At 35.3% G+C, this 12,314-nt stretch overlaps 1 protein-coding gene across 2 annotated transcripts; it reads left to right on the forward strand.

The window, feature by feature from the left end:
- The first annotated feature begins 1,750 nt into the window (after positions 1–1,750).
- On the forward strand, positions 1,751–5,511 carry LOC112528165 (L10-interacting MYB domain-containing protein-like). Of its 2 annotated transcripts, XM_025139119.1 has the most exons (4): positions 1,751–1,874; positions 1,992–2,123; positions 4,414–4,754; positions 4,841–5,511. In XM_025139119.1, exons 3-4 carry the CDS (start codon positions 4,416–4,418, stop codon positions 5,360–5,362), a joined length of 861 nt encoding a protein of 286 aa, XP_024994887.1. In that variant the 5' UTR covers positions 1,751–1,874; positions 1,992–2,123; positions 4,414–4,415; the 3' UTR covers positions 5,363–5,511. The 2 variants fall into 2 exon arrangements, with proteins under 2 accessions (XP_024994887.1, XP_024994888.1); XM_025139120.1 differs by lacking the exon at positions 1,751–1,874 and having other exon boundaries at positions 1,969–2,123.
- The last annotated feature ends 6,803 nt before the right edge of the window (positions 5,512–12,314 follow it).

Below are 12,314 nucleotides of genomic sequence, written 5' to 3' on the forward strand. Positions count from 1 at the left end.
ATACAGACGCTCTTCTAAGTTTAAATTCAATTTACTAATATAGTTTCATTTCTAAATTTAATTTTATTTTAGGGTTAACTTCATTTTAACTAATTATTGATATAGTTTCATTTTTAAAATTCAAGTCTGAAGAAACATTCTTCAAAGTTATACTTCAGAGTTATTTCAATAGTACAAGTGTGAAATCATTCTTCAGAGTTATTTCAAGAGTACAAGTCTGAAGAGTCATTCTAAAGGCTGCGTTTGGTACATGGGACGGGACAGGACGGGACGGGACAAAACTCATTGTCCCATGTTTGGCGCAGCATGGGACAGGACAAGAACTCACTGTCCCACGTTTGGCGCGACATGGGACATGGACAAGAATTGGGAAAATGTGGGACAACATGGGACAAAAGAAGTTTTTTCTTGTTCCACCAAAATAGGTGGAACAAGACGGGACAATAATGAGACATAAAATAAAATATTACTAATCTACCCTAGTTTGATATATAACCTTAATATGGTTTTGTTTTAATGGTCATCACCGCTAGTTTCGGCCCCCGCCACCACTGCCGGCAGTCACCGGCGGCCACCTCCTCCACCACCTTCTCTTCCACTACAACAACATCCTCCACCGCCTCCACAACCACCGTCCAGCAAGTCCATTGCCATCTCTACCATCGTCGACTACCACTGTCCATTGCCACCACCACTACCGACGTTCGCCACCTTCAACTCCTCCTCTACTAACAACCTCCTCCACGACCACCATCGGCCACCACCATTCATTGCCACCTTACCTCCACCATAACCACCACCACTATCTTCACTACATCAACCACAACTACCTCCTCCACCGTTCTCAACCACCACCACCACCACAATCTACCATCTTCATGTCCTCTATAATCACTGTCGTCCACCAAGCACCACAAGCACCATTGCCTCTACCTCCATAACCACTGTTGGCCACCGACGACCACTGCTCGTTGCCACTACTACCGTTGGCCATCACCACCTCCACCAACACCACTACTACCATCAATTATATCAAAATTTTCATTCGAATTTGGTACAAATATGAAAATTATATACAAATATTTATAAATTAAATTCTTAATTATTACTTTATTTGTGTTAATTATAATTATTATATAATATTTTAAATCATTAAGTAACTTTTGGGGGTAACTTGTTTAGTTCTGTCTCGTCCAGTCCTAGTCGTATCAAACACCAGACATACTCCTGTTATGTCCAGTCCTGTCCAGTCTTACCTTCTTGTCATGTCCTGTTCAGTTCTGTTCAGTCCTATCCAATTATGTTTGCGTACCAAACGCTACCAAATAGTTAGCTCACCCGAAGTTTGAAGTATGTTTTTTCAGACTTAGTTCACCCGAACTCTAGAACCTGAACTTTGAAGTCTTATTTTTCAAACTTAGAAGTCTGAACTCTGAAGTCGTTTTTTTAGCCTTAGAAAAATAAGTCTGAAGTCTTCTTTTTCAGATTTAGAAATTTGAACTCTGAAGTCTTTTACAAGTTTAAAAAATCATTTTTTAAAGTTAACTCACTCGAATTTTAAAGTTTTTCTTTTTCAAACTTAGCTAAATAATAATAAAAAATAAATTATTTTTATAAGCAATCTCTGAGACTCCAAAAATTTATGTTAAAAAGTAATTTTTATAGCCGAGGAAAAAAAATGGGGTTTATACGTTTTACTCTTTATATTATTATTTTATTTAAAGTTTTACTTTCCCCTCATTTTTAGCCCGGGAATTTCATTTCCCCGCTTATTTCTCCCCCAAAATTTTCTAGGTCTCAAATCGAGGGTTCAACTTTGCAGTCAATTTTAAGGCGCACCTATCGAAATCCTAAACTCCATTGTTCTATTCAAGGTACTGGATTCCATTTTTGAAAGTCCTTCAGTTGAATTGTTTGAATTTTACACTCTAACACATACACGCATGTAGTAATCGAACTTTCACTCAGTTTTTTAGTTTCTGTTGAACCAGTGAAGGAGAAGAAACAATCGTCGTTCATGATCAGGTACCGGTTCCTTCAAGTGAAATCAATTGGCGCATACAAATTCTAGTACTCTCAAACATCATTTGTCGCCATTAGGATCGAAGATCTCACACTTTAAGGTAAATTTCTTCTTTTTTTCGTCATGTAAATCAAGCACACACATATGCATGCTATTTCTAATTTACGCATTGTGCTATCGACTAGTTTTTTTGGCCGATTAGTCTTGGTCATATCTTTGTGGTTACAATTACGATCTTAGGTATGTCTTGATGTGTGGTCTGAAACAGTCACTACAACAAATTGGATTTAGAGGAAACATGCTTAAAGGTTAGAGGTCTAAAGGTGTTACAATAAGTTCACAATAAGTTTTTGGGTGTCTTAACAAGTTTTTAGGACTAATTGAAATGAAGTGTACTATTAGTTTTTTTTATAGGACACAATTTTGAGAAGTATCCTATAAGCACATCTTTTTACATCACACTTGTTTATATAAGACATTTCTATATAATGTCATACGAAAAATAATTAGCATGCTTTATTTCAGAATTGTTCTAAATAAGATGCCGAAAAACGTTCTATAAACTTATTTTAACATTTTTACGTATGGCATACAAGTGCTTGGTGTTACAAATTATTTCTATGAAGCAGTTTATTAGAATACTTGGAATTTCTCTTGTGAACTCGATTTTGTTGTAGTGAATAGCACTAGTTATTCACTTTCTGTTGGTGATAAATTGAGTAACTAGATGGTAAACCATGATTTTTTTTTAAACCACAAGGGTGGTGCCTGATTGGTTTGAGTATGGCTCCAAAGGTCAAAAGTACCAGTAGGTCCTAGGTTCAAATCCAAGGAGGAATAAGAATCCCCTTGTGGCCACGGAGGTTCAAATGCGGTGTCTCCGGGTTATCTGCAAAGCAGGTGGTCGCCCTGGGATTAGTCCGCTCACATAGTGGGTTGGATATCCAGGTTAATAAAAAAAAAACCATGATTTTTTATGAGGTAAAACCATATATATGGGGTGACTATATACTCTCACTCCAGATGCTAATCCTCCATTGATCATTTGCATTTAAGAGAAGATTTAAATTTCTGATCTTCTCATTAGAGGAAAGTATTGATTGCACATAGTCACGACTTAATTTTGAACTGTTTTTGCAAAATTGGAAGTGGGAAACAGAGGGTATGATGCATTTTTGCTGTAGATTAAAAATGATTAACAAAAAATTTACATAAAAATAAGTGTGTAAATAGGACTTGAAACATCTTTATTGTAACAACCTCTGGTTTTATCCAAATATAAATTGTTGTCTGCATTTCCATTGCTTATGCTTAGACTTCACTTGCTAAGTAAAATTTGGCATGCATGAAAGAACCTAGAGATTGAAAATGGCACATTAATTTTTGGACACTTCACCTTGGCTAGAATTACATGCACATATTTCATATTTGTGCATTATTCCTTGATGAGATGTAGGATACGCAAGTGGTTGCCAATTTGAGACTTCTTTCACACTTTCACCACTGCTTTAAGTTGATTTGAATGTTACTGAGCTAGTATATTGTTTTGGATTTTTACCTCTCGAGACCAATTAAATGAAGTTCTTTGTCTATCTTTATTCTCATCAACATAATTATGCAAGAGATCCAATCCAACCATAGATCACATTCCAGTTTTGTTATCCAAAGGGCCATTGTCCTAGCGATATCCGGTAACTCAACCTACATAAAGGTCAAGGGTTCAAACCTCACCAAAGGTGAGCAGTGTTTGTGTGTTTAATTTACCGTATATAAATCTTATCTACTTCAATTATTTTGCCACTATAGTTCCTAATATATGGTTTACTCTTGTTGACTCACAAAAATGACATTTTTGATGTGGATCTGGAGCTAGATCATAAAGCAGCCCATGAAATCATTTCATATCTTGAATATAAAATTTTAGCGCTTTCTGTAGATGTAAATGCATCGCTAAACCATATGAAATGCGTCCTGCAAAGTTCTTTGTTATTTTTCTTGTCTACCATGTGTGTATATGATTATCGATTCTGACATATGTCACTAGAATTTACTGAAAGATGGCTGTTGTAAAAACCTCAAAATTACAACATATTGCTCATTGTTTTAGCGAAACATAAATACTCTCTCCATCATCCTTCACCGCCTCTCTTTGTCATCACTTTGCCAGAAGCATAGTGTGTTTCTGCAACCCTTTATTTTTTGCTGTTTCAGCCTAATTTCATGTGTGTTTGCATGATCAAGTTTGGTTTTTTCCTCCCCATTGATCCCTAAGTTGATGCTATCATTTAAGCTGCTGTTTATTGAGGAACGGACTAGGCATTTGTTTATGGATGTTCTTGTGGTTTAGAGTTTGTTGCTGTTGTATGATGTCTAATATTTCTTTTGATCAGGTATGGAACAAATGGCTGAATCACACCGCACAAAAAGGACAAGGATTAGTTGGAAAAATAAAAATGTTGTGAGAACTTTTTTAGAGGCTTGTATTCTTGAGGTTGCTATGAATAAGAAAGAAGGTGGGAGTTTGAAAGCACTTTCGTGGAAGAAAGTTGCCGAAACTCTAAAATCATTGCACAACTTTGAAGTTAATCGGAAACAAATGCGAAACCACTTTGATTATTTAAAAGGGAAATACAAAGCGTGGCTGAAACTGAAAAATAAGGGAGACTATGTGTACGATCCTTCAACCAACTCGTTTAATTTGACACCTGAGCAATGGGAATTGGAGATTCAGGTCATTTTCTTGCTTTATTTTCTTTTTCCAATTTATTTTGTTTATATAATTACTTGTAACTATCTTTGCAACTCTTGTTTACACAGTCAAATAGATACGTTGAATCGTTAAGGACTACGAGTCTCCCATTTCCTGAGTTGTGTGCACAATTATTTGAGGGCGGTGTTTCCATGGGAATCGGAAGCTTTGAACCGTTATCAAATGACCTCGAGCCAAGTACCGAGCCCCTCTATCTTCACAACAAAGAGGAGGTGCTGATCTCCGACTCACAATCCACGTCCTCAATACCCGCTTCTTCATCTCATTCTCAAGTAAGAAAAAACAAGAGAAAAGGTAACCAATCATGCTCCGATATAGATGAGAGAATATTGAATATTCTAAAAGCTTTGATCGCAATACTTGGGAACCGAAATAGAGTTGAACCTCCCACATATAATGCATGTTTACAAAGACTTTATGAGCTTGGATGGGCAAAAGATGATCCATTATTTCGTATTGCAATGGCTCTTCTTAGTGATAAAGATAATAGGGAGGCATGGATGACGATACCACCAGAATTTGCGGTTGATTGGGTTAAAACTGTTGGAGACAAACAGGGCTATAAGTAGGTGGTTAGATGTCTATGCCATTTGTTTATGATATTAACTGACTTTTAACTTTATCATGTTTGATGACTCTTGTTTGGAAGTTTATTAATGATGCTTGCAAATTTGTTTATAAATATTTATGATCGGATATATATCCATCAACTCTTGAGGAACAACTTTTGTTTGTAATTATATTATATTGGTATATAAGACAGAGATGGAATTCTTCAACAAGAATTGAAATATTATGTGACAACACTGATAATCAGGGGACATGCGTGCACATAAAAGTTAAATCGTGTTCGATGGGAAGGATCCCGATGGATGGATCCTAAAGGCTGAGAGGTATTTTGCACTAAATCGATTGAGACAGGAAGAGAAAATTGATGTATCATTTATTTATTTATATATTTATTATTATTTTTTTGATTAACCTGGATATTCAACCCGCTATATATGAAGTGATTAACAAAATGGGTTTAGATCTTCATCGGCTCAATTAAGCAAAAAAGAACAGTGATCATAACAGGTAATGGAAGAGGAAAACCCTAAATGAAGTAATCCAAGTTGGTTCAATATTAAGATACATACATATGATGTAGCTCCATGGTTCCATCCCTTTGTTAATGTTAAGAAGTCCATCCATAGTTGTAAGGAGAAGGTGGTATTGCTCACCGTCATTCCAGAGTGAACGCAAATGACATCAAGAGCTTCCGCATTAACGGAGCCTCAGGGGTCAGTTCCAGTTCCAGGATTCTCTTCATATGGATCGAAGTCCTGAAATATAAATGAACTCTTGTAACTGAGCATCGTTAGAAATTGACTTGTGTTATTTTCAACAAAAAATGTGGAGATGGAGAACAAAACAAACAAAAAGTACTACTAAAATATCAAAGATGTGAGAACAGATGCACAAATCGAAGAACAGACAACAAAACCTATAATTTTTGACATGCCCATCTTGTTCTTCTATTGCATATTTGTGATTTACATGTAAATGGAACAAGTTGTGTCGATTAACAATACACCCAAGAGAGGGCATCACCGATGGAAATTATTGAAGGAAAAAATCCATTGCAAAACACACGTGATTTTCTCATTTTAAAAAGAGAAAAAAGAAAATATTTAAATATCCGTCGATAAATCATCGATGAATGTGGATTTTATTGTAAAAACAGGCTCGTACATTTTATTTTCAAAATCCAAGCAGGTTAGTGTAAAGGAAATTTGGTATTTTTAAATTACTAAAAAAATTACCGACTGGTAATTAATTTATTATTATTTTTATTTTCGTCGATGATCCATCGGTAGTCTAGGCTGTCGGTGTAATTGACGTCGTCAGTAATTAAGGTCATCGGTAATTCGTCAATAATTGTGTCCATGGGTAATTAATCCGTCGGAAATTGTGGCCATCGGTGATATCTGTCGGTGAATCCTTTTCAACGACTTCTTTACCGAGGGACTTTCACCGACGGATTACCACCATATCCAACTTTTAGCGATGAATTTTTCCGTCCGCGAAAGTCCTTTGTTTTGTAGTGTATAGCATTCAAAAAATTTAGGGGTTGTTCAGAAGTGGCTTAATGGGCTGTATACCTATATAGCGTATTTTCTAAGCCATACAACAGTGCTATGCTATGACTCTCAATCAATAAAAAAAACTACTTTTTCGCACAACCCAAAAACATGTGTCCTATCCGGTCAGCCATGAAATTTCCATCTCATGCCCTTCTCTAAAACTTAACTCTTCCATCCTCATCAAATCTATCATCTTCCTGATGTTGACCTACCTTCTTGTTCTCTCTGGAACGACTTTCTTCTTCTCGCTGTCTCCTCTTGATCTTCCTGAAATCAACCATGTTTCCTCTTCCCTTTCTGAACTCATTATTATGTTCTTGAAATTCGTATTTGCCATCCATGGATAGAGGTGGACGTTGAAGGAGATGGGTATTTTTTTTAATGAAGTTACTAACATGCCCTATAAATCGGTAAGGTACATTGATGGTTTTGGGTTTTAGTTTTTCTTACTAGGTTTTTGGACAATGCAGAGAAGAAACCACGTAAAGGCTTAAAAGCTTCGGTTCTATTTCATCACTCACTCACTCACCCATTTATCACACCTAGTTGTCATTGAAACTGAAGAACATTCATATCGTCTTCTAATCAGGTACCTTCTCTTTCCCTAATTTCTCAGTTTTTTTTTTCGATTACTGATCGGGTTATTTACAAAAGAGTGAACCATTGTTGGATTACATTAGAAAATAGAATAAAAGTGCTCAAAAGCAAGCTTCAATGACAATTAGTTCAATGGTTCAAACTACAGTGAATCAAGTAGTTTTTAGATCAAGCTGTTGAATGTGATTTAGTTGAAACAAACAAAATGAAATCAAACTTGTTCTTAGATGTTGTTGATGAATGTGATCTCTTTGAAATAAGCTCTTGAATAAGATTGTAGTTGATGTTGTATCTGTAATATGGTTGAACCAAATAATAGATGGGAAAAATGGAAAACATAGCACGTTCTATTTCAATCTATATGTTCTCTTGACACAAATATAGATTGAGGGGTAAAATGGTCATTTATGATATTCAGACTGTTTATTCAGCACAACAACCGAACAACAATCTATCTGTTATCATACAGACAACTTTATCCATACAGTTATTAATAAAAAAACGAATCAAACAACCCCTTAATGTGTTCCGTTTTTGCTGTAAAATAAGTGGAACCATACACATTTTTACCAAAAAAAAAGGGAAAAGAGCTGAAGAAGTAAGAGGTCAGATTACTAGGCGTACCAATGAAAGCAATCCTTTCCATTTGAAAAATTACCCTCAAATCAGTTTTAGCTTCATAAAACAAAGGTGCAAAGGTGCAATTTTTATAAAAATGGTTTTACTTCTCAACGTTACACCAGAACTCACAAAAAGCTATCTTCCATTACTTGATCATTAACATAAGACAACGTAACCACAAAGGTTACGACGTAATGATTGAGGTCATGGGGATGTAGTGGAATGTCGCATCTGTCCGGGGTTTAATTTCAGGCATACACAACAACTGTGACTACTGAGTTTATTTTAATAAGTATTTATATGTATTATTTTTTAAAACTTCTTATGAAAAAAAAATTATCAAAACTAAGTTTTACTAAAAATGTATAAATGCACATGTTATTAATTATTATATTTTATCATTTAAATTATATATAATTAATGAAGTAGTAGTACTCCACAATGCTAAATGCACATGTGATAAGTTAAATGCGGTGACTCCAAGTCATCTGCAAAGCAGATGATCGTTTTGGAATTAGTCTACTTGTATAGCGGGTTAGATATCTAGGTTAATAAAAAACTAAACGTACACTTTGAAAAACTAAAGGTCAACAATTTAGAAAGTCAAAGCCTTCTGCTTGAACAAAATATGATTCTCCTGTGTAAAGTTATTCATTGTTTTATTTTTTTGGCAATCAAGAGAAAGACACATGACTTCACATGGCATCTTACATTTTTAATATTATGATTTCAATAAAAGACAATTAAATTTTTAACTTTTTAATATTAAATATATGATACCCATAAAAATATGTTGGAAACGAAGCATCATGATTTAACAATATCGTCTCATAAACTTTAAAAAAAATAGTATCTTGATTGATTTTGTATGGTTTAAAGTTAACTGACAGATAAATTTACAGTCACTTCAAAAAATCTTAAACTGATAATTATTGAAAATAAACTCAAGATTTTACTGGTTGAATTGCTCCCTATATATAATTATGAACCATACTTGCTTTGAGAAAGAAAGGTTTTACCGTTCTGTTTTGAGCTTTTGCTTCAAAAGCGATCGGCTACAACTTCTAGAAGATTACTCGAATTAGAGCAATGTATCTTTTTCGTTAAAAAAATGAATCTTGAAATTAACGAATCTATTTTCAACCTTAAAACTCCTAACTATTTCTTTCACAATTGCGGACGGTATTGTTGCGTTATCATTTATCAGCTAAAATGATACTCTATGTAATATTGCAACGTGTGCATGCTATTAGTCATTTTGCAATCGTCAATTCTAATTCAGTATCTAAATCTTTTGAAACCAAACTGTACAATAACAATTTTCTGACCTAAGAAACTAACAACCGTTAAGATGACCTCTTTTATTTTTATTTAAACTAGATTTCACAAAAAAAAAATATATTATTTGATAGCATGTTACATAAAGGGTGTTTTAGGAAATACGACTTCGACATTATTACGTGGATGATAAATCTTGTCAAGATTAACGTTCCATGATTGAGTTAGGTGTGTCGGGGCGTTTGTATAGGTACCATCAAATTTCAAGGGCCCATGTCAATCGACAAATAATTGGAGCTTTTACTAGTAAAGTAAGATCAATAAAAATAAGTTCGTAAATAAATGATAATACATAACTCGATGATTTAGCAAAAAAAAAAAGCTTAGTTGCATTCAATTAATGAACAAATGTTCATATAAAGATCTTAGAATATATAATGTACATCATGAATAATGATTAGCCATTTTCTTGATCTATAAACCAAAAAAAAAAAGAAAAAAACACACAAAGAAGAGTACATTATATTTTGGAGTGGATGGACCAAAATACCCACGGTTTAGCCCTAATAATATTAGGAAATCTATAAAGATAATATCACAAAAAACAGTGGAAAAACGTGGGTATTTTGGACTATTGAGAAGCAAAAGAGTAAATGAAGAAGAAAAGATCAAACATTTGTTAATTGTGAAGAGGATCTGGGCAACTGGGTACGGCTCTTTTGTTTTCTTGAAACCTTTTGTCGTCAGTAGAAGTGGTGTTGAGATCAGCAAATCTGCCATTGAAGAACTTTCTGTGAAACTCAGACCGTTTACCTGCATCTGAATCTCGTGGTGGAGGTGGAGGTGGTGTTGATGCGCTTATTGATCTTATAGTGCAATGGTCACTACTGAAGACCCATATTTCTAGGACTGAGAACATGATCAACAGTAGCACCAAGTAAACCTTCTTCCGTCTGCCGGAATATGACATCACCGGCGGCTGAAATCGTCACTGCTGAACCCAAATCAGTATCTTCAGACTCTTTTTTCCGGTGATAATTGTTGTATCTCTACTCTGTGTGTGGATGCAATGGGGGTGTTGAGACTATGAAATCAAGGGGGAGAGAGAGAGAGAGAGAGATTTTCAGTTTTTCATGCAAGAATGGGACCCCATTTTATATAGGAACAAAAATGGCAATAAAAGAAGTCAAAAATCATGAATCAAGACTTTATAAATAGTAAGCCTTTCTGGGAGAAATCATTTTATAATCAAGAAATAAGAAATATTCGTGATTATGAGATTCCTTATAGAGTTTATCCATCCATTTTGGCCTAAATTTTTTGGTTTGAAGATCTTGAAGTGAATATAGTAATTTTGACCAACTTATTTTATTCAGGTTAGTGACTTATTGAAAAACTTATAATATGCTAAAGATAAAAAAAAAAAAAAAAAAATTATTAACCTGGATATCCAATCCGTTATGTGAGCCGACTAATCTTCGGACGACTATCTGTTTTGCAGATAGCCCAAAGTCACCGTATTTGAACATCCGTGGCCACAAGAGGATTTTTTATTCGTACTTGGATTTGAACCTGAGACCTCCTGATACTTTTGACATTTGGAGCCAAGCTTAAACCAATCAGGCACCACCCTTGTGGTCATTAAAGATAAAGTTGATTGGTTTATCGGGAGGTACAAGTGAAAAACTTAAATAAATTAAAAACTAAAAAAAATCTTATAAATCGTTAGATTGGATATCTGATAGATGTAATTAACTGAATAGTTACAATATTATTTTTTTAATTAATAATCTCATTCTCCTATTTTTTTTATTCAAAAAAAGCCGAAAAAATAATAAACAAAATTCGAACGAAATAAATTACACCAAAAAAACGATCATATTTTTCCGTTAAATAGTTATCCATAACGACATATTTTTTTCATTCCTTTTTTCATGGTTACAATCAGGTAAGGGGCCATTTACCTAAACACTTACCCGGTAAAAGCTTAACGGTAAAATTCAACACTATCTTTTACTTACTGGGTAAGATTTGAGTCCACCAAAACGACATTGTATGTAATAATTTACCCGGTAAGCGCTAACCGTGGTAAGAGTCCTCGCCATCACTTACCGGATAAGACTCTCGGTCCTTGCCTTCGCTCTTACCGGGTAAGATTATTAGTCCATGTCATATTCTTCCGGTAAGGTAATGTGACTTGATAAACACTTACCTAGGTAAGCATTTGGTAAACGGCCCCTAACATCCTCGTCATACTACATCCTTTTTGTCAACTATATATGTATGTAAATATGGATAATTTGTGGGTATTTTCTGTCATAAGTTCATAATTTGGTAAGGTTCAAATTCATAGTTATTCCTATTTGTATCCAATCATCTTTGTCAGTTAGGGTGTGTTTGGTACGTGGAACAGGGTGGAACAGGACAGAACAGAACATAATTGTCCTATGTTTGGTATGGCTTTATGTGGGACTAACTAGAACTAACTAGAACAAAAGTGGAACACGGGAGTCCTACCTCTACCCCTGGAACTAACTAGAACAAGGAATTTCTTACCACTTTACCCTCAATCCCTTCCACCGTCTCCTTCATCCCCTTCCACCGTCTCCTTCATCTTCATCCCCTTCCACCGTCTCCTTCATCCCCTTCACAGCGTCCCTCCATCGATCTCTCCTCTCCACCATCTCTCCTCTCACATAACCTATCAATCTCGTCTCYCRGAGATGCGTCGATCTCCGTTCAGAYTGCCTCCATCGCACGCGCCGTCCTAATCTGCGACTAATCTACCCTCCTCACTCATTGTGCGTCCTTCCCTATCGCTCCTCCTCGCTCAGACTGCCTCCATCGCACACCCTCAATCGGCGACGGCGACGGGAGTTCTAGTCGATAAACACAGTCC

This window comes from Cynara cardunculus, assembly GCF_001531365.2.
Source record: "Cynara cardunculus var. scolymus isolate 2C chromosome LG 15, CcrdV1, whole genome shotgun sequence".
NCBI lineage: Eukaryota > Viridiplantae > Streptophyta > Magnoliopsida > Asterales > Asteraceae > Cynara > Cynara cardunculus.